Source organism: Neolamprologus brichardi, chromosome 23, assembly GCF_056152115.1.
Source record: "Neolamprologus brichardi isolate AB-2024 chromosome 23, ASM5615211v1, whole genome shotgun sequence".
In the NCBI taxonomy this organism is placed as follows: Eukaryota; Metazoa; Chordata; class Actinopteri; order Cichliformes; family Cichlidae; genus Neolamprologus; species Neolamprologus brichardi.
The window spans coordinates 23430304-23450784 of record NC_142125.1 but is presented as its reverse complement, the minus strand read 5'-3'; the positions used below and the strand labels follow the sequence as shown (position 1 = coordinate 23450784).

Here is a 20481-nt window from a genome sequence, read left to right as displayed (position 1 = left end):
ATGCATGTCTGAGGAAACAAGACAGATTACCTGCAGAGAACATGCAAACTCCAAACAGAAAAGGACCGGACCTTCATGCTGTGAGGCGATGGTGCTAACCGCTGCACCACCATGCTATTCTGTGAGACCTCGGCAGTCAAATATTATTGGCAATTTATCAGGGACACAAGTTTGATCAGTACCAAAGAACACATGGATCACTCAAATTAAAATCCTGTGCACATTTGCATATTTTTCACATGTTAATAGAGGAACAGGTTTTAGGTCAGCACTCAAGTGAAGGATCTAAATGGATCTCTAGATTTTTGGAGGCATAAACTGATGAGTTTACAGTAAACCTCAGCTCGACCTAAAAGAAAATATGCTTCCAGAGGCAGAAATACATGAATGACAACACAGAGCTCGCATTTGCAGCGGCAAAGGAAAATTCATGAAACACGTCTCCAGATTAAATTAATCAAAAACGGAATTTCTTGAGGGACCTTGGTCTTCAAGTTCACCCCACTGTGATTCCTTGTCCAGGCCAGTCAGTAACGTTCACTTTGGTCTCCTGTAGGTCTTTCTTCACCAGGAGCAGCTTAAGTTTTGGTTTGCTGTCATGTTAGAAGACAAAGCTACGGCCCAGACCCAGTTTTGCTGCTGTATGCTGGATATTTTCTTTCAAAATCGCCACATCTCCTTCTTTCTTCATGATTCCTGCCACCTTGACAAGATTCTCAGTTCCAGACATGCTGAAGCATCTCCACAGCATAATACTCCCACCACTGTGCTGGTGCTTCACTACACTTTCTTCAAACATTAGCAGTGCCCTAAGCTCTGTCTAATCTGACCAAAGAATGAGCTTCCAGTATGTATATTCTTTCTCCAGGTTGTCCTTAGCATACGTAAGTGATGGTGTGTCTTCTGCAGACGTGAGTCTTTTTTTGGTCTATGCAGGGTTGTTTGATTGTCTTATTTGAAACTACAATTCCTGACTTGGGTAAAACATTCCCTCGTGGGTTTTTTTTTTTTTTTTTTAGACACATCTGTCACTAGTTTTCTTGTCACAGTCCTTGAAATCCTTTGATTCCTACCTCTGCCAGGCTTTTCTGATGATACTTCTCATTTCAGTTCTTGACACTTGGAAACACTGTGACAACTTTGTTTTTATACCCTGTGTAAATCAGAAGAAAATCCCCAGGTCAGGTCAGTTTTTCAAGGGGGCTAATAACACTGAGCCTAGTAATATATTATTTTTTGTTTTGTTTTGTTTTTCTGAAACATTTCAGTTTCACTTCTGTGTCGCCATGTCAAAAATACCCTGCTCACTTGGACCGCAGCTTGTAACCCACTTTAGAATATAGTCACAGGGACAGAAATGAGGCAGCACCACTCGGCTCATTTCCATATAATTTAATTTCAAAAATAAATCTTTTTAATATCTCTTTTCCCATAATAATAACTTCATAAACATTATTAGATTTTCTGTAAACAAATAATATCATAAATACATTCTATTATTCATTCTAAAATCTCTGTATTAAAGCAGGAAAGTACATGTGTTGGAGAAAAAAAATACATTTTGTCCTTTTACAAAGAGCACAGCCCTCCACCCCAACCCTTTCCCAGGCTCCACTATGAAACAAAATCCCTTAAAATTACACCTTAAATCTCACACTAATCTGCCCAGATTTCATAGTGTAGTAGGAGTAGCTCATTTGAAAACTGGAAACATCCATCAATTAACAAAAAAGGAGTTTTTCTGGGTTAGAGGTTTGGTTTGGGGTCAGGTGAAGACAGATACAATTTCCGTAATCAGGGAGTTTCGAGGTTTACATCAGATTAAGGGCAAATTATGGGATAAATTAAGAGATTATCTCAAATTACAGGATGCTAAAACCCCTTCAAAACGTTAATAAAACCAAATAACTTTTCTATTTCTAAAACTATGTTTAATGGTTACAAGTCTTTTTAATATATGTCTGTATTTTAACAGTATCTTAAAGGAAACCCTTAAAATACCTTACTTTTTTCCCCTCATGGGGTTTGTTGTGTTGTTTAAAAATCACATTAAAATTCCCATAATCCAGAAAATATCAACAGTTTACCATAAACAGCTTTCAAAGTAGAAACCTCTAAAATTATAATCATTTTCAACCTATAAGTATCTTGACCCACCAACATATAACCAACCAATTTAAGGGAGACTCATGTCAACCTTACCATTGTCTTAATTTTATAATTAATGGCTTTTTAAATTTACGTGTTTTTAGAGTTAAATAAGGATGTTTTAAGGGATTATTGCTTCATAGTGTTTTACAAATATAAATGTCAAACAAAAAAAAAACATTTGTTTGTGCAGTTTTTTAAATCTGAATGTTCATTTGGTCTCATCTGTGTCACTTCGAGTTTTTTTATTACTTCCCATCAGGCCTCAGCAGGAAGCCAAATGTCTCCCATCGCTGCAGGAAGTTCATTAGGGTCTTATTTGGCTCTTACTTTGCAGTTCAGCTTCCTCACCTGTTGTCCTGAGCCACGCCCAGCGGGTGGAGGCGTCCTGAGTCCAACAACTTCCTCCCCAGCCAGTGTAAAAGCTGCGAGTACCAGTGGATCCCATCACTGTGGCCCCCAGTGGTCCGAGTCCAGCTGTGGATCAGCCTGAGTGGGGCAAAGGCCCAGTGAGCAAGGGAGTGCTGGTCCACCACTGCGTAGCAGGACACCACCACCCCGTCCACCACCACCGTCCCCTGCTGGGTCAGCGGTGCAAACACCCCTTTCATCTCCTTTACTGTCACCCGGCTGATCCGAGACAGACGCCCCTCCCTGTGCTTCTGTCCCGCTTTACCCTCTGACACCAGCACACACTGTCCCGGCTGGGCATCGCTGGCGTACACAGTCCTGAGGGCATTGTAGGCTGGCACCGTCCCTTCTGAGCAGTTCTCTTTGGATACAAATATCAGGTGGGCGGCAGTGAGTGAGAGCTGAGCCCCAGCTTCAGTCTGCAGGGTGTAAAAGAGTTTCCGGGTCTTGGGGTCCTGATCGAGGAAAGTCAGGACCTCACTGAACACAAGTTCACCGCTACCATCACTGCCTGACGAGACGAGGACTCGCTCACTGGGTCGCAGATCGCTGACGGGCTTCTGACTTCCATTTTCCAATATGACCAAGGCCTCACCAGGGAAACAACCTCCAGACTTAGCCGCCACTGAGTGGTCTGAAGACAGAGACAGAGATAAAAGATAGCCATCAGGTTTGGACAGTGTTTAAAATGTATTCCACTACAGATTACAGAATACATGCCCCAAAATGTATGTAGTACTGTATTCCATTACGTTACTCAATGAGAGTAACGTATTCTGAATACTTTGGATTACTTAATATATTATCAAGCTTTTTATAACTACATGAATGTACTATTGCTGTGTGATTTATTACTATTACTGAAGGTCACTCGCCATACCAACACGAACTAGATTTTTAAATCGTAATATAAAATGAGTAACAGTAGGTTGGACATTAGGTAAGCCTGCACTTTTTGCAGCGATCTCGTATAGAAAACTATTCTGCGGGTATATAAAACAGGTCCGAACTGTAGTAAAGGGACCTTAGCTAATACGTCGGGTTTCGTGTCGGGCTCGTAATTTTTTATTTTTTTTTATTATATATTTGAAAGAAAAGGTGAAAGCTTCTGATATTTTGAAAGAAAGTGAAGATATTTTGTTAACCTGCATTATCAAGATAAAAATCTTCATTTACAACACAAGTTTTTAAAATGCTTTTCCATAATTTCAAATTTTATTGTAAAAAAACAACAACAAAAAAAGCATATTTTCTTTTGTGTGAGGGACTACATTTCATTATGAACAATATTTTTAATTTAAAAAAACAACATCTTATAAACAATGTTTTTATTTATTTATTTTTTTACATTATTTATCACACTCACAATCCCAAAGTTTGACACAATTTTTAGACTAAAGATGCCAATAAATGTTTGAGATTTTCTGTTAATAAAATATTTGCAAAAAACATAATTCGAACCTTACCTCATAGTAATGACTTATGTCTTGATTAGGGGTGCAACGATACTCGTATCGATATTGAACCGTTCATACAGTGCTTTCGGTTCAGTACGCATATGTATCGAACAATACAAAATTTTTAATTTATTTTATCAACTTTCCTTCTGACGGTGCTGTCTGTGTTGAGTGGTCAGTGGATCTGCGCTCGACAGTGCAGCCTAGGCGGAGTAGTCGAACACAGATTCACTGAGCGCAGGGCAAGCTAGCAAGACAGAAGCTAGGCTAGTTGCAACATGGCAAATTGAAACTCCCCCACACTCATTCAGATGTGGCGTTTGGAACTATTTTGGTTTTCATGTGAGGTATGACCCTGAAGGAAAGCACGTCATGGACTAAAGTAAAACAGTATGTTGGATGTGCCAGCAATGCTCAATTACATGGGTGGGAACTAGTGTGTTAGCGCAGTTAGCTGTTGGCCGTCCAGCCCCACGCACGGGGCGATCCGCAGTAGCTCGTTAACGGAGATTTGCCGTGTTGTGGCTTTAACGTCATTTCGTCATTCTCGTCACAACGAGATTTACGCTGACAGCACTAGTGGGAACACAACGAATATGACTGCACATTTACGCCGACATCATCCTAGTGCAAAGACAAGTGGAAGCAGACAAAAACAACAAGCACGCATGCTACAAACTTTACCCGAGTCATTTAGACAGCCGTTAGCACATGATTCTCCTTATGGGGACCTGATATGTTTAATATGTTGCTGAGAATATAGCCCAGAAGAAGCGTATAGTATAGGTTTTATTTTGGAAAGAGCCATTTCTCTGTAATAAACTCTCTTTTCCAAAGATGAGTGATTCCTCAATCAGATACAGGGCTCGCAAAATCGCTAGCCCGACGTCCCGGGGCTAGCGATTTTTCCAGTCGGGCTACCAAAATCTATCTCTGCCCTGCCCGTCGGCCTATCGTAGGAAGGAAAAATATATGTCAATGCTTTTGCATTCTTTTGGAAATGTAGCTGGGTAATTATGTTATTGGCATCGGTGAGCCACTGTCAATATGTGACATATTGAAATCGCGTTTGAATTTGCGCTTGTTCTTTGCTTTCACTTTGCAATCGCGTAAACTGTGTATAGAGAGCGACAGCACTGATTGGTGAGTGATGATAATTTGCGCACCAATTCCTCTGACATCGTCTTATCAATCGTTAGCTTACTATGCAAACATGACAAGTGAAATCTCCCGCAGCTTAAACATGTGAGAGGTTGATCGCGCAGAGAATCGCTGAGCGTTATGTGAGTGCGTGTGTAAAAGCAGCAGGATATATATTTTAGTTCTGCTGAGCCAAATAAGACAGGTCAGGGTGAAGACGTGACAGCCAAAGAAAAGCTTACCACAAAACGGAAAAGTTATGACAAATCAGACTATAAGGCAAAAAGAAAGTGCAGCTTTATGGTTTCATGGACAAAAGAATTTCTGTGGCTGCAATATGACGAGCTAAATAACCAGGGCTGCACATAAGTGGTCCGCAGGTCCGCAGGTCCGCATTCGCTGTCAAAATAAAAAACGCGCACAAGGTAAGAAGTTGCAACGCGTGTTTGTGTACATAAGATTTTCTGGAGGAGGACAGACATTTGTTTAGAACTCTTAAAGATGTCGAAGAAGCTCCTTTAAGCAATTACTGTGATGTTCCTCCACCTCCAAAGAAATGTCAGAAGGAGTCCGAATCATAAAAGAAGCGCGTATTCTCGGAAAAGTGGTTACAGGAGGTGAGCTGGCTTCAAACAAATGATGAACGCACAGAGATGTGGTGCAGAATGTGCCGTGAAAATTTAATAAATGACAAATTAAAAAGGCATGAACATTTTTTTTGTATCAAAAAAATATTGAACCCTGACACCAAAGTATTGAACCGAACCGTGAATTTTGTGTATCGTTGCACCCCTAGTCTTAATATGTTATGTTATTTTTCAGCTGGTGGCTCCATAGTTAGTGTTTAACACATTTGCTTGGCAAATGAAAGGCAGCTGGTTAAAATCAGAGACACAAATACCTTCAGGATTTGTTATACATTTGAATAAACAGCACAAAATTGGCTTTTAGAAGTAACACTTTTAATCTAACGTCTTATAGTTTTGAGTAAAAATGTATTTAATATCTAACACTTCGGATCAGTCTCATAGTTTAGACCCATGAGGTCATTGTTTTTGTCTTTCCTTGAACCCCCCCCCCCCCCCCCCCCCAAAAAAAAAAAACAAACTACTAATAACCCAAATTGTTAAGCTACTTAGGTACAATTTATTTTTACAATTTGGATTTATAAATTCATAATTGTAACTCACCACCTCACTGTCCTATTTTTAACTATAACTGTTTGTTTTTGTTTTTTTTATTACATTTCTAACTCCCAATCGTGTTGCATGTGCAGGTTTTGGGGGGCAGTAATAAACTTCCATACTAAAGTGCTTGATAACATAATAAATCTCTCCACCTCCCTTTAGCCAAATATTGACTCTTTCCTTTCAATCGCTGAACATAAAAGAACAATAACCAGCCTGACAAACACAACCTCCTTCATAAAGGTGCATGTTGGGTCGTACATGTGTCCCCAGCCCAGATTGTGTTCGTGGCAATGAGTTCAGGCACTTGAAAGTAACCCCTGAGGGCTCAAGTCTATCTGGGGATAAATATTTGGAGAAGGTAGGAAAGCCAAGGCCAAGTGATAAGATAAGTCACCTGAAGGAGGAAGGGGCAGAGCAAGAAAACCAGCCAGTCATATCCTGACTTTTGAAATAAAGAAACAACCATTTCTTAGACTAAACTGCTTGGTAACACACTTTTGAAAAAGCAAGTAAAATTAATTTGTAGCTTGTTAGTAACCCAAAACATTTGAAATAAATAAGACAAAATGTTGACTTGACAGCTTATATTTGTGGATCAGTATGTAAGTTTAATTCAGTATTTATTTAATACATTTTTTTTTTTTTTACATTTTTTTCATAACCTCTGAATTTTTTTTAACCACTTCTGTCCTAATTATGACTTTAAAATTATACATTTTGATTCTAGTAATTTCAAAACGTGAACCTTGTACTCGTTCATGTTTTCCAGACTAAAAACATCACACATGTTGCTCTATCTTGTCTTGCTCTTTATTCAAGACTAAATTCTGTAATATAGAAAACTGCCATGACAGGAAATCCAAAATAATACCTCTGCTTTAAGATTTTAAATAAACTTGATGAGCAATTTTGAACGTTAACGTGGGATAATGATGTAAATTGTGAGCTGAAAGTAAAAACAGTAGTGTTAGCGAAGAGAAGGGTAAATAATTAAGTATAATTTGTGGTGAAAGTTTTGGCTAAATATGGAATCAGTGTAGCTAAACGTAAAAACAAACTATACCTTTTCTAGTTTCAGTAATCTCATGATATATCTATTCTGAATTTTCTATCATTTGTTGAGCGTACCTTATACTGAGAACAATAAAAGAACAAAAAAGTCCACGTCTTTCACCCAAAATATTACCTTCCTAACTGCTTCATGATATGAGCACAGTGGGAACAGCTCAAGTATGAGGTGAAATGTGCATCAGTAGGAGTTAAAATGCTCCATCAATCCCTCCGTTTCCTCCTTTTCTCACGTCCACCCCCCTTTTTTTCAGTCCAGTCTTTCATCTATAGCGGTCCAGCACTTTGCTGCCCTCTAGTGGTTGTTTCCTCTTGTTGCTGCCCCGCTTTTAATTGCATTTAAAGGGATTTGGGGGGCAGGGGTGTTTGTTGTCAAAGAGTTCATCTTCCCAGTTTCTTTTCTTTGTTATATTTTTGAAGAATTTTGAAGAAAATTAGGAGAAAAAAGAAGAAGAAGAAATCAAAAACATGAAAAAAAAAAATACCAACTTGATTGGTTGCCCTTCTGATCAAGTCAAGTTCTGGGCCCTCGCAACCCGATCTGGGAGGGAAGAAGAGAGGAGCAGGAGAAAGAGGAAGGGAAAAGAGAGGTAAGGTTGGAAAAGGGAGAAAGAAAAGGAAAATCTTAGTTACCACTCAGTGTAAAATGTGTCACTGGGGGTTTAAAGTGGATGCATTTTAACAAGAGGGTGCAACTCTCAGCACATCTGTGTTACTTTTAACTGTAACTTTTCATAACAGACACCCTGAGAACAGTGGCTATGTGGAGAAGTTTGAACCATGATGAGAACGTGCAGTCTCTTCTCTGTACATCCTGATGGAGTCAAGTATTACGAGTTGCATTTCCAGCAAAAAATACCTAAAAGTTTTCAAGAAAGCTTGGCATGCGAACTAAAAAGTTCAGGTAGGTTAATTAGCTGCTTTTCTTCACTGTTTCTTGGTGCAGTGAAGTAAAGCACTACGAGGTCTCAGTAGTCCATCTATCAGATATTTGTGGACAGCATTTAACATTACAGCTCAGTAATAAATGATGAATAGTCTGTCAGGCAATTTATGGTCTCCTCTTCTTTCATGCAAAAGTCCATAAAGCTGTGGTCGCACCTACTGAATGTGAACAAATGTCAGCAAACACACAAGCTGTCCCCGTTCAGTTTAAGTCAAAATATGCTTATGAGCTAACGTTACATTAGGGGAATATTAATGTGGTGCTGGAGAGAGAGGACAGGAGCAAAAGATGAGAGATACTTTCTAAAAGCTAAGTAAGTTACATTTAATTTAAATGTAAAGTTTATATGTATGGTTCTGATTCATTTTAATGTTTTTTCCCCAATGAGACACTCAAATCTGTATGTGATGTGTCTTTGAAGTCACCTTTTCGGTGAAAAGATACTGTTTAATACCTGTGAGACTTTTTTTCATAGATTCAACTAAAGAAATAAGAACAAACTATGTATTTAACTATGTATTTTTGTGACAGGCTGCTAGCAACAAAGTGTCGTAAGATACAATATAAAATTGATTCTTTGCTACGTTTTTTGGTAAGTGTAGACACAACACGGGTTCATCCATTGAGTTAGGAACCTTTTTTTTTTGCTTCAACGATTCATAGCTCAGTGTTAAGTAGCTTTACAACAAAAAACATTTATCATAAAGTCTCCATTTCAAGAAATGGAATGAAAATGAGTAAAAAAGCAGACAATTGTGCATAGAAGAACTTTGAAAAACCTTTAGGAAATCAGGTTTCCGAACTAAGATTTCTGATTGCAAAATATTATCCTTTGACTTTTTTAGGTAAGTTATAGTTTTTTTGCAGTTTTTGTAAGTCTGCTAGGGTCCATTTGTGTCCTTACATTTTTTTAATACTTTTGTAATATTACTTATGATTACAAATTTTGTGACAAGGCAGACTCATCTATGGAGAACGCAATGTTCCAATGCGCCAACTATGCACACGCCCTTCATGTATGTTGAGTTTCCAGTTCTCTGTGTCCACAGTTTCCAAAACGCAGCATACAGACGCCTGTTTTTTTCCCCAAACCTGCCATTTATGGAGGTACGGAGCCCCGCAGGGGACATGGGAGAAAAAAAAATTAAGACGGACTTTTGCGAGATCTCGCAAAAGTTTTGCGAGATCTCGCAAAAGTTTTGCGAGATCTCGCAAAACTAACTCGGGATCTCGCAAAACAAACTCGGGATCTCACAAAACAAACTCGGGATCTCGCAAAACTTTTGCGAGATCTCGCAAAACAAACTCGGGATCTCGCAAAACTTTTGCGAGATCTCGCAAACGTTTTAGCCGCATTCTTCGGATGCTGGCTCAAAGCCGACCGGGAGGTCGAGGCACGATGTGCCGGGAAAGCGGTGTTCCTCCCGGCTGTAGTAGGTCTCGACCTCCCGATAGCTCGAAGCTTCAAGCTAATGGGAAGAATGCAGCTAAAACTTTTGCGAGCTCTCGCAAAAGTTTTGCGAGATCCCGAGTTTGTTTTGCGAGATCTCGCAAAAGTTTTGCAAAAGTTTTGCGAGATCCCGAGTTTGTTTTGCAAGATCTCGCAAAAGTTTTGCGAGATCCCGAGTTAGTTTTGCAAGATCTCGCAAAGCTTTTGCGAGATCTCGCAAAAGTCCGTCTTAATTTTTTTTTCTCCCATGTCCCCTGCGGGGCTCCGTATGGAGGTAACTGTGAATTAAGACTGACATTTTGTTTGCAGGTGGTTTAATCAAAAAAGTTCATCCCACAAAAATAGAAACCTGGTTTAAATTTGCCCATTAACCTCTTCAAGGTCACCTCCTTGTGCACCTCTGGACCACTGCAAATCATTTTGATCATGTTTTGTTTTGTAGATAAGATGAAACAAATATGAATTTTAGTCTTCTTAATTCTTTCCCCCATAAAGACAAAATTTGACGACCGCCCATGAACCCTTAATGTCAAGTCTTGACACTTCAAAATATATCAATACAGACCTGGTTTGACGACCATTAGAATATGTTTTCCCAGGTTTTTTTTTTCCAAGGAGATCTCTGCCTAAGCTACAGAGGCAGACGTCCTGCATAATTCCTGTTCTAGAAGCAGGCCTAAAATATAACATAAACCGCTCAGTTCAGAAAATAGAAACTAGCTTTACCCCCAGCAGGCATCCAAGCGGTAAAGAGTTAGGTAACCAGATGTGTGCGGCTGTATTAAGTTCAGATGAGGTGGCTGCTGAGTGAGTAGAGCTAGAAAGCCACAGACAACTCGAAGATGAGTTATTTGAGGAAGCCTAAGGTGAGTGGTTGTTGTGAGATAAACTGAAGAAGACACAGAGTGTAAGAGATAGTGCCTAATTTAGATGCAATAAAACAGTTAGTGGGCAAAGACAGAAGAGTGAAAGTAAAGCAAAGCAGATGCACATATGAGAAATCAGTTTTCAAGAAATCTAGAGTCCATTTTCTTTTTAAAAAAAAATATCTTGACAAAACAATTCCTAGTATTTGCATTTTTACATTTCTGCTCACACAAAGACTGAAAAAAAGAGAAGGATAACACCTCGCTTGGCTTTCATGAAGCATTTGTAGGCTTTAGAAGATTTGCCCCCAAGCGTGAAAGAGTTCAGCTTCAAGCTACAAAATCATTCAGGGGAAGACGATGGTTTTGTTGACTTTCTGAACAATATTTAACCAAAACCACAAACGTTTTCTAACCTTCACCAAGCACTTTGAGTTAATCGTGTCTGTGGCATCACTAGTTGCCATGACTGGAGGCTGAAAAACAAAACCTTCAAACCTCGCAGTGTACTCAACACGGTTCCTTTCTGTGAGGTCTAAAAGTGAAAAAATGTGGCTCACTGTGAAATGTCTTAAAAAGATTTAACGTCATTAGGAAATAAAAATGATCCTGTTTTCTTTGAGTATTTAAACATTTAGATTTCTTTAGTTTATATTTGATTAAAGCATAAAAGACTTCACCGCGCTTCAGAAGTCACTACCGATTATATGAATCCTTGCATTTGGACATTTTTGTGCTGCCAGAGCTAATCCAAATAGAGCAGTTTAAGCTTTATTAACAACACTGCAGTAAAATTACATGCAATTTACCTAGAGGGTGCCTGAAATCTCAGTACATGAATAAATGGCTGAAATAACTACCTGCTTCTAGGTCCCAGGGTGTCAAACTCCATCTGGTCCCAAGTGGATACGACTACAAAAGTCACTGCCTCTCAATTGTTTACCTTATATCTCTGGAAGCATGTCTTTTCTTGTAAGTGTAAAGTTACAAGAAAAGTACTGGCAGATGTTGTAATTAATGTAATTAACAGAACATTTTAATTACTTACTGCAGACAACTAAAAATAAAAAAAAACAGGAACTTTTCTGTTACGCGACAACTACGTGACAACTAACAATAAAAAAAGTGAACGTTTTTTGTTAGTTAATAGAAAACTTACTACAAAAAAATAACTTTTCTGTTAACTAATGGACTCCTAAAAATAAAAAAAAACATAACTTTTTTGGTATTTAATTGAATACTAACATTAAAAAAAACCCTTCAACTCCTGTTTTTTAATGTTTCTATGGTTAGTCCAGTGCTTCTTTGCTTTAGTGTCTAACAGGGTGTGGGTGATGTTAGTTTGGTGAGTAATAAGCGTAAAACTGACACAATACACAGCTAACGGTTAAAAATTTATGCTCTTCTCATTAACAATTTTCACATTTTCCAAAGTCATCCAGGGGTCGAGATTGGACCCTTTGGTGAGCCTGTTGTGGCCCCCAGGCCTCATGTTTGACACCCCTGTTGTAGACACATATTAATATTATCCATGTTTCTGGAACACCTTGCTTCTTACTTCTTGTGATTTGGCGCGCTCGCTCACCTGACTTGACACTGCAGTGGATGTGATATTTGGACTCGTAGTAGACCCAGTCGAATCCAGCCTCCACTGCCAGCCGTGCCAGCATGGCGTACTTGTTCCTGTCCCGGTCCGACGTGGTGATGTCCACTGCCCGGCCCTCGTAGTGCAGCGACTCCTCCGAGTGGTGGCCGTCCTCATCCCAGCCCTCGGTGACCCGTAGCCGGACCCCGGGCCACAGGTTCATCACCGAGATGGCCAGAGAGTTCAGCCTGTCTTTGCAGCGCTGCAACAGAGGAGGCACACAGGACGTTTCTGGATCAATATATTTGCACTTTTTATGTGAATGTGTTTGTTCTTTGGGGACTGAAGCCTCATCCTCTGCTGCTGCGCAGCTTTAAAACCAACCAGGAAAACACAGACTCTTTACAAAGACCCCTTCTCTCGTGGACTTCACCAAACCCCCTTTGCCTCACCCCTCTCCCCCTTGTCTGTGGCTCCAGCCTGCTGTCCCAGCTCAGCCCGGTGTTTGCTCTCTGTGGTGAGCTAACGGAGGAGGGAGGCTATGACGGATGGAGGGGGGGACTGTGAGGTTACAGGGTGGCTGGGTGGGGGTGACATGTGGTGGCGGCTACAAGAACAAGAGGTCCTCAGCGTCCCTCTAAACCTGGAGTCTGGTCAGGGTGAGCAAACAGGAGGTGAGAGGGCCTATTGAAGGACCCCTCCCCTCCCATTGCTCCGGCATACACAAATCTCACCTTCCAGTCTGCCCCGTTTATCTAATCCACACCCGAGCTGCATTGTCAGGGCAGCAGTCACGGCGTCTTGGATAACCTCTCAGACAGGCACTAGTCCTGGTCTCACTGTGAGTAAATGTAACTAACAGCAGTCAAAGACTTAAAGATGGACAAAAATTAAGGAATTTTAGATATTCCTCCCCCCATTTCATTTTTTTTAAACCCCTAATTTTTGAACATTTTTAGTCACATTAACCTCCTAACACCGAACTCTTTCATGGCATGCTTTTTTAATTACTCTTTGCTATTTGTGCTGATTGGCACCTGATGAATGTTAAAACAAAGAGTTACCAGTTTTTTTCTTTTTTGTTTCAGAGAAAAATGAGATCCACATATGAGGACATTTGTTTAAACTTGCAATAGAACAGTGGAAGTATAATGTCCTCTTAAGTGCAAATCAGACCCTTGTAGAGCAAAATTTTGTATTTTGATCTAGACAACCCAAAATGTGATGACCACATATGTGCATGCCAGGTCCCAGGAGGTTAAATTATAGAAAATTAAAAACACAACTATAAGAGGCTGATAATTAAAGATCCTAATTTAAGGATGAATATTTTTGATTATTAACGCGTAAACCAATTCCAGATGTCACCAGAGGCCAATTCATAGACGGGTTTCAGCTGTGACACTTACTGGCCTGAAGAGGATTTGGGTTGGGTTTTTTATGAAGCTTAAGCAAAGCTTTACAGCAGAAATAAACATGTTTACATCCTGCTACAAAAAACAAAACAGGTTTAGTCTGAAGAGTTGGTGCGTTTGGATATGTGAAGAGGTCTTTTGGTAAAAAAAGAGCTTTTTCCTGTGTAAATGCTGTGAAAAGGGAGATTTTGAAAAACTTCCAGGGTGAAAACTTTCAGAAATTAATGCTTTTACACGTGGAGTGAAAGGTGCATGCCTTTATCTTCTTTCTGATGTCAGACTGTGAGCTATGTTACTGTTTGTGGACTTTTGATGGCCTAATACTTCTATTCAGTAAGGGTTACATCACCACCCGTTTTGGCATACTACTGACATTGCTTGATGTCGCCTTGTTACATTTTTGCGTGGGGTATTGTTTTTTCAAAACAATCATAGAAAATCTTTGTTAAAAAAATACATGTGGACAGCTTTAGTTTCCCACTTCATGACAACTGTAGAGAAGGAGATCTATCGATCGATCAATCAAACTCACCAGTTCAGATTGCATTAAGGCTTAAAGTTTGCATTATTAGTGGACTGTACAAACAGACTGTCCAAGAAGTCGGTACTCTCTGTCCATGTGATACAGCTTGTTAACTTAGTTTGATAACCTAGTAAGTCACCTTTTTTACCCAAACATTATCATCTGGTTGCATAAAAGCAAGAACAACAGAGTCCAAAAGGCAAACATTGAATCGTCAAACTACATGACACTGTGGTCATTGTGTCCATCTTTTATATACAGTCTCCTCTTTGTGAAAACTAAAACTAGATCTGAAAAAACACTTTAGTTTTTGTTTATATTTAAGTTAACCAGACTTTTGGGAAAAACAAATAAAACTAGCTGACATGATTTTGTGAACTTGGCAAACAAACTAAAATAAAACTTAAAAAGTACAGAGGAAATATACTTAGTTTTACCATTTCTTTGATAAAGATTTTATTTAAAAGTTACTGATGAGGGAAGGTTAGACGTGTTTATTGGGACTCTAGATGTCTACAAGACTCTGAGTCAACAGCTTTCAAAGGTTCTGTTTTATTGTAATAACTGTACTTTTCCTGATTCTTGCCTTTAGTATACGTCCAGCTTATAATGATTATTTGAAAGACTCCAACTAAAAACTAAAATGAAACCAAAAAAAATCTATTCAGGAAGCTAAACTGAAGCTAAATTGAGTCAAAATTAAATGAAGACAAAGATTAATTAAAAAATAAAAACCTAATATTGCTGATCAATAAGTCGAAATTTTAGGTCAGGCTTGGCCAACTCCAGGCCTCGTTGGTTTTGATGGTTTTTTCGTTTTGTTTTGTTTTAAAAGACACTTGGGGATGAATCTTTGTTATTCATTGAACTTACTTAAAACTGTTTTTTTTTTTCAAAACTTACTCATATTGAGTAATGTGTATTTTCTTTTTAATTTTTTTTTTTTTTTTTTTTTTAAACACACACACACACACACACACACACACACACACACACACACACACACACACACACACACACACACACACACACAGAGAGAGGAGAAAAGTTCTGGATACATTTTCTCCAAGGAGGAAACATTTCCTCAGTAGCCAGTACAAAGACTCGTGGGCATGTTTAACTTCAAATCTCTAATTTAGTCGTGGTTGTGGTATTTATTTCAGATACGCTCTGTTTAGTTTTAATGTGGTTTCTAGTGTTTGTGAAGCCAAGAGCAGCGTAGAGGGTTATCTATCACAAACTTGTAGTGATTAATGACTCCCAGTCGGTGATCATGTTGAGTTTGTCTTTTAAATGTTAATAAAACCAGATTTAATGATATAAAGGATACAGTAGCTTCTGGATCTGAAGCCTGCCTTAAATCTGCAGTCTTTCTAATGACCACCAGGGGGTGACTCCCTTTGTTGAAAATTAAAAAGAAGAAGACTTGATTGTATAGAAGTCTATGGGAAGAGGACCACCAGCTTTCCTGCTCTGTGTGACCTCACTAAACTCTTTCATGACCATCACCATGAAGCTCCTTTTTAAAGTTCATAAATTGAGGTTTATATTGAAAGTCAGAAAGAAATCCAAAATTGACTGATAACCTGTCAATCAGGAGTCATTCATCAGTGGTTCGGCCGATTATTTCCTCCACGATTGGATTTTAAAGCAATCTTGAAGGACGATGCCTTGAATAACAACATTTTCACCAATTTTAATACAAATAAATACAAGTTGTTGACCAAACTGGAGATTTTTAAGCAAAATTTGCCAACAAAACAACACATTTTTATTCTATTAAAGTAATTTCATAATAATTCCATTCCTAGTGCACTGCACATGCATGAAATCTGATGGAAAATCTGCCCTCCAAGATTACACTCACTGCCATCAAATGAAAGGTTAAACAGTCAAACTTTTTTCATCTGCTCTGGTTTTGAATGGAAGGAGATTTTGTTGGTTTTAAGTGGCAGAAATCTTATTAAATGAACTCTGTGTGGCTGGAGGCAGTCTTGTCATTCCCCAGCTGCCCCTGAAAGCGTCTCTCAGTGATGCAGCCTTTCATGAATCTCGGCCCATTAAGGCTCCAAACTGGGATTAAACCCCATAAATGTCTTTTTCCCCCATGTTGGCTGTGATAAGAATAGCTCGTGGCTCGGTGGCCACAGATGCCTTTTCACAGCGTTCAGTGTGGGTTTTTTAAAAAACGTCTTGTGTTTTCTCTCTGCGGTCAGAGCAAGGAGCTGAACTTCATAAATCAGACGATAGATTTTGTTGGTTTTCCTTTCAAGGTGTACAGATCGACGGGGGGTTTCTGTAGGAGCGGTTTTAGCACCAAACCGCTGGCTGCACAAACACTGGGCGCACAGACCGACAACATGCGCTTATGCACAACTCTGCGCTGCAAAAAGTGTCCCAAAAAGAGTCTGAGAAGGTTCTGTTTAGTCTTGTGGGTCCTGTTTTAGCTGGATGAAAGAGATTAAAAAAAAAAAAACTACTGAAGAAAAGAACGTTCTAAAATGCAAGTGAATGTTTCCAAAATCAACTTTTTAAAGAACAGTCTCGCTTTTTGTGTATCAGTTTTTACGCATCAAAGCTCCAAATAATCCGCAAAAATCTGCGCAGATTTATCGTGCATGAGTAAAACGGTGTTGCACTTTTGCTTAGCTTAACACATGACGTTTTTAAATGACATTAAAACTGCATTTATATCGTTTAAAGTGCCACTTTTTGCAGTGCGGCTTCGACCCCTGAACAGTCGCGTCTGTATGCAGCAGCTCAGGAGCGCCCAGGAAAAAGGGAATAAAATCTAAAGAGGCAGGGGAAAAAATCCGTATAATTAAGGCTTCAGCACAAGTGAAGTGGGCTATTTTTGCACAGGAGCACTGCGAAAACAAACAAAAAAGTAACGCGGAATAGTAAAAGACAAACAGGAGGCTGTCTCCTGCGGCTTAGGGCTCATAAATTGTGTGCAGGTCTGCGCCGGTGACGAGCAGCGGCTCCCAGTGCGCGCTGCAAAAAATGTCCAGCTTGGAGAAGACCTGTCCCCTTTAACAGGCTTAAATTCATCAATCAAGCTCACACCAAGGAGGCTGTGAGCTTTAGAGCAATTTTATGGCAAAGTGACATGAGTAAGAAAAAAAAAACCTCAGCTGGGTCAAGGCAAATATCAACAATGTCGATACCAATGATGGTATTGGATGATACTAGTACAATAGGGTCCATTCTTTGTTTCTACCCTCTACATTCAGCATGCAGCCCACTGATGTTAAATTGTAATTTTCTATAGAGATTTAAAAATATAACTCAAGCTTCAACGTTTTAAAATTTACAAAAAGCTAAAATGTGTGTTTTTGTTGTGTTAACTAATTATTGTTGAAAACAAAATCAATAATTAGTTAACACAACAAATCACGAAAAGTGATTTCGTGGTTATTAAATTCGCTAATCAATGAAGACTTCCCATACATCATGACACACTGCTCTCACCTACATAAGGTGCCGTTATAGGTCAAAGCTATCGGTATTGGTATCGGCAATATTGGCCCTGTATTAACTTGGTATGGTTCATTCCAGAATTCGCTCGAGTGTCGTTATTTTGTAGATAACAGTTATAAATCGGGTTCAGTTAAGAACTCGTTCGCTCATGCAGGTGTTACACATGTCTGTTCAGCCTCTACTTCTTGCAGCGTGTACAGCGAGGTGACAGCTCCAGCCCGGAGTGCGCGCTTTCATTCCCCACGTGGGTCTGTGGACACAAACGCTCAGGGAGGAAGCCCGCGGTCACAAGAGCCAGATATAAATACTTTATTCCTGGGGAAATAGGGAGTCAAATAAATTCCACGCGAAGCCACATCAGTGACGGTGTCATAAAGATTTCTGACAGTCCAAAAAGGCGACTGTTAACTCCGACCAGTGAGGCTAAAAACGAAAACGGTAAACATGAGCACACGCTTGACCCCGGGCTCTAACCAAATACGACTTTTGGCTGTTTCTCCACCAAAAAAACATGATGTAGAAACAGAGGACATAGTGTTTTAATTAAGAGCGACCGCTCGCCGTACATTTTTAGAAGGGGTTGCCCACTTCTTTACGCATGAGCTGCCCACAGTGAACCTCTGATTCCAACCTCTACTGTTCAGCCTTCGCAGGGCTTTTAGACTATATTCAGCTAATCCGTGCTTAGCCTCCCAAGAAATGTCTGAGTTAAACTTGTAGTTTTATTTATTTTTAAAAAGGGACGATAAAGTTTAATAGAGCTGCTGCTGTGATTTAAATCAGTGCCAAGTTGGAGAAAATATGTTTTAAAGCGCATCTTTTTCATTTAAAATCATTAAGGGATGAATGTGATAAAATTATTTTGTTGGCAAATACCGTTTTTCTTCCTGCGGTGAAGAGCTTTGAGTCAACAAGATAACAGCGTCCACGCGTTTAAAGACGGGGCAAAGTGCACAGAGCTCCTGCGCACAAATGCCCGCTTCTCTCTGAGCCGGACTGTAGTCGGGCTTAAAGGCACTACAGCAGCCGGGAGGGTTACCTGCGTCATCAGGCGGTCTGCACCTGTGTTCTCCTCATCCTTGAAGATGATGTCGGGGTTGTAGTTGGGGGTGAGCTCCTTGAAGCGCTCGGAGTTCCGGGTAATTTTCCCTTCGTATCTCCCGCTGGCTCCCAGCGTCTTCTCACCCACGTTGGGGGTGAACTGCTTGTAGGCGAGAGGGACCAGCTTCCGCGGCGGCCGCCTCTTGCCATTGCCTCTGCCCGGTCCGCACCCCTCGCTGACCGGTGACAGGAGGAACGCGCACCCGGCGAGGCACGTCACCAGCGTCGAGAGCAGCATTCCGCCTGGCGGCCGGCGTGTCACCCCCTCCCACCTACTGCGGGAGGCCAATATGTCTCCGCTGTATTTCTGTTGGAGTGTCCCCTCCTTCCACGCGTGGGATCCCCTTTGTAATCTTAGAGCGGAGACAACAGAGCAGGACTCATCCCAGAGTCCCCAGAAGTCGCCATTCCCGGCGCGTAAAAGTGGCCAGTGCGCCGCTGGAGCCCAGCTGGAGAGAAGTGAACCTGTCCTCTGCGCCGCTGCTCACGCACTGCGTGTTCCGAGTGCACGCGGAGTGCAGGGGCATAAATAGGAGAGGTGAGTTTATCTTGGCAGGCAGGTTCAAAGCTGTGCCTCTGCGTTGAAGCTGTGAGAAACGGGCTCGGAGACAGACGCGGAGGCGCGCGGCGCGTAGGCTGTTGGACACGGCGGTCACGGGGTGTCCCCGCAGCGGTTTCTGTCTCTCGGTTTTCCTCTCAATGCGTCGCTGTGGCGCGGGGCGGCTGGCAGAAATGCTGTCAGGAAGCAAGCCTGCTACAGTGCACACGAGGTGCCGCGGAAGGAGGAGAAGGAGACCGCGCCCTGCTGGACCTGCCCTCTACTCTGTCCTCTCCTCCCATCGCGGCCGCCTTCATCTGTTTATTGTCGGCTCGGGCCTGAGCCGAGGACAAACAAACACAGAGCCACGAGACCCGCGAGGGCCGGCGCGCGCTTACGCTGTCCTTTGGACCCGCGTTCCCAAGGCAAGACGCATGAGGGCGAGCGCAGGTGCGCGCATGACCCCTTCTTCCTCAGTGCAGGTAACAGCTCTGCTGTGGGCGACGAAGCTGTGAGCACACCAAGCGAGAGCAAGGGGACCTCGACAACACAGAGACCCCAACTTACACAAAAACACACTAAAAGCGAACACGTGACTCAGCTACCTTTAAACCAGACCAAGCAAGGCTCAAGTTTGATTCTTGGACCCCAAGCACGGGGACACCAAGTTTGTGATATGTCATACATCAGTTATTTAAACTTCTACATCATCAGTGTAATTTCCCCCTCCTCAAAGTGCACAATACATTATACTCAATAAACTGGAAAATAAATGTGAATTGTCTGGCAACTGTTTCATAGTTCAGGCTTTAAAGGACTAAAATCCTATAATTCTGCCTCATTATTAAAGGCCCTGAATTCTGAGATCACCTCAAGGTGATGGACGCTTAAATTTGGGTTTTATTACCTTGAGTGACTGCCTTTGTCCAGGTTTCAGGCTTTTCTTTTATAAGTGGCTTGCTGAGAGGGGAAAAAGTCAGAAATCATAGAAACTAAACATAAAACAAACCTAAAGGTGACAAATGTTAACAAAAATGAGTGCAAAAGCTCAACAGTGACAAGCTGACGCCATTAAGTGCAGTTTTACATGCCTACTTTGGAGTACCTACAGTACTCCAAAAGGTGCTTCTTTCTTGATTCTGACTCATTTCTTTGTTAAATGC

At 40.8% G+C, this 20481-nt stretch overlaps 1 protein-coding gene across 1 annotated transcript; it reads right to left on the bottom strand.

Annotated features, from left to right (window-relative positions):
* Positions 1 to 1518: 1518 nt before the first annotated feature.
* LOC102794438 (indian hedgehog B protein-like) lies at positions 1519 to 19735 on the bottom strand. The gene is made up of 3 exons (XM_006792881.3): positions 18719 to 19735; positions 12262 to 12523; positions 1519 to 3193 (listed from the first exon to the last, which is right to left on the bottom strand). Exons 1-3 carry the CDS (start codon positions 19016 to 19018, stop codon positions 2496 to 2498), a joined length of 1260 nt encoding a protein of 419 aa, XP_006792944.2. The 5' UTR covers positions 19019 to 19735; the 3' UTR covers positions 1519 to 2495.
* Positions 19736 to 20481: the final 746 nt, after the last annotated feature.

Coding starts and splice junctions, on each gene's coding strand:
- LOC102794438 (XM_006792881.3), bottom strand. CDS start 19,018: ATGCTGCTCTCGACGCTGGTGACGTGCCTCGCCGGGTGCGCGTTCCTC. Junction 12,524..18,718: donor CAGACCGCCTGATGACGCAG/GTAACCCTCCCG, acceptor CCTCTGTTGCAG/CGCTGCAAAGACAGGCTGAA. Junction 3,194..12,261: donor CCACTGCAGTGTCAAGTCAG/GTGAGCGAGCGC, acceptor CTCTGTCTTCAG/ACCACTCAGTGGCGGCTAAG.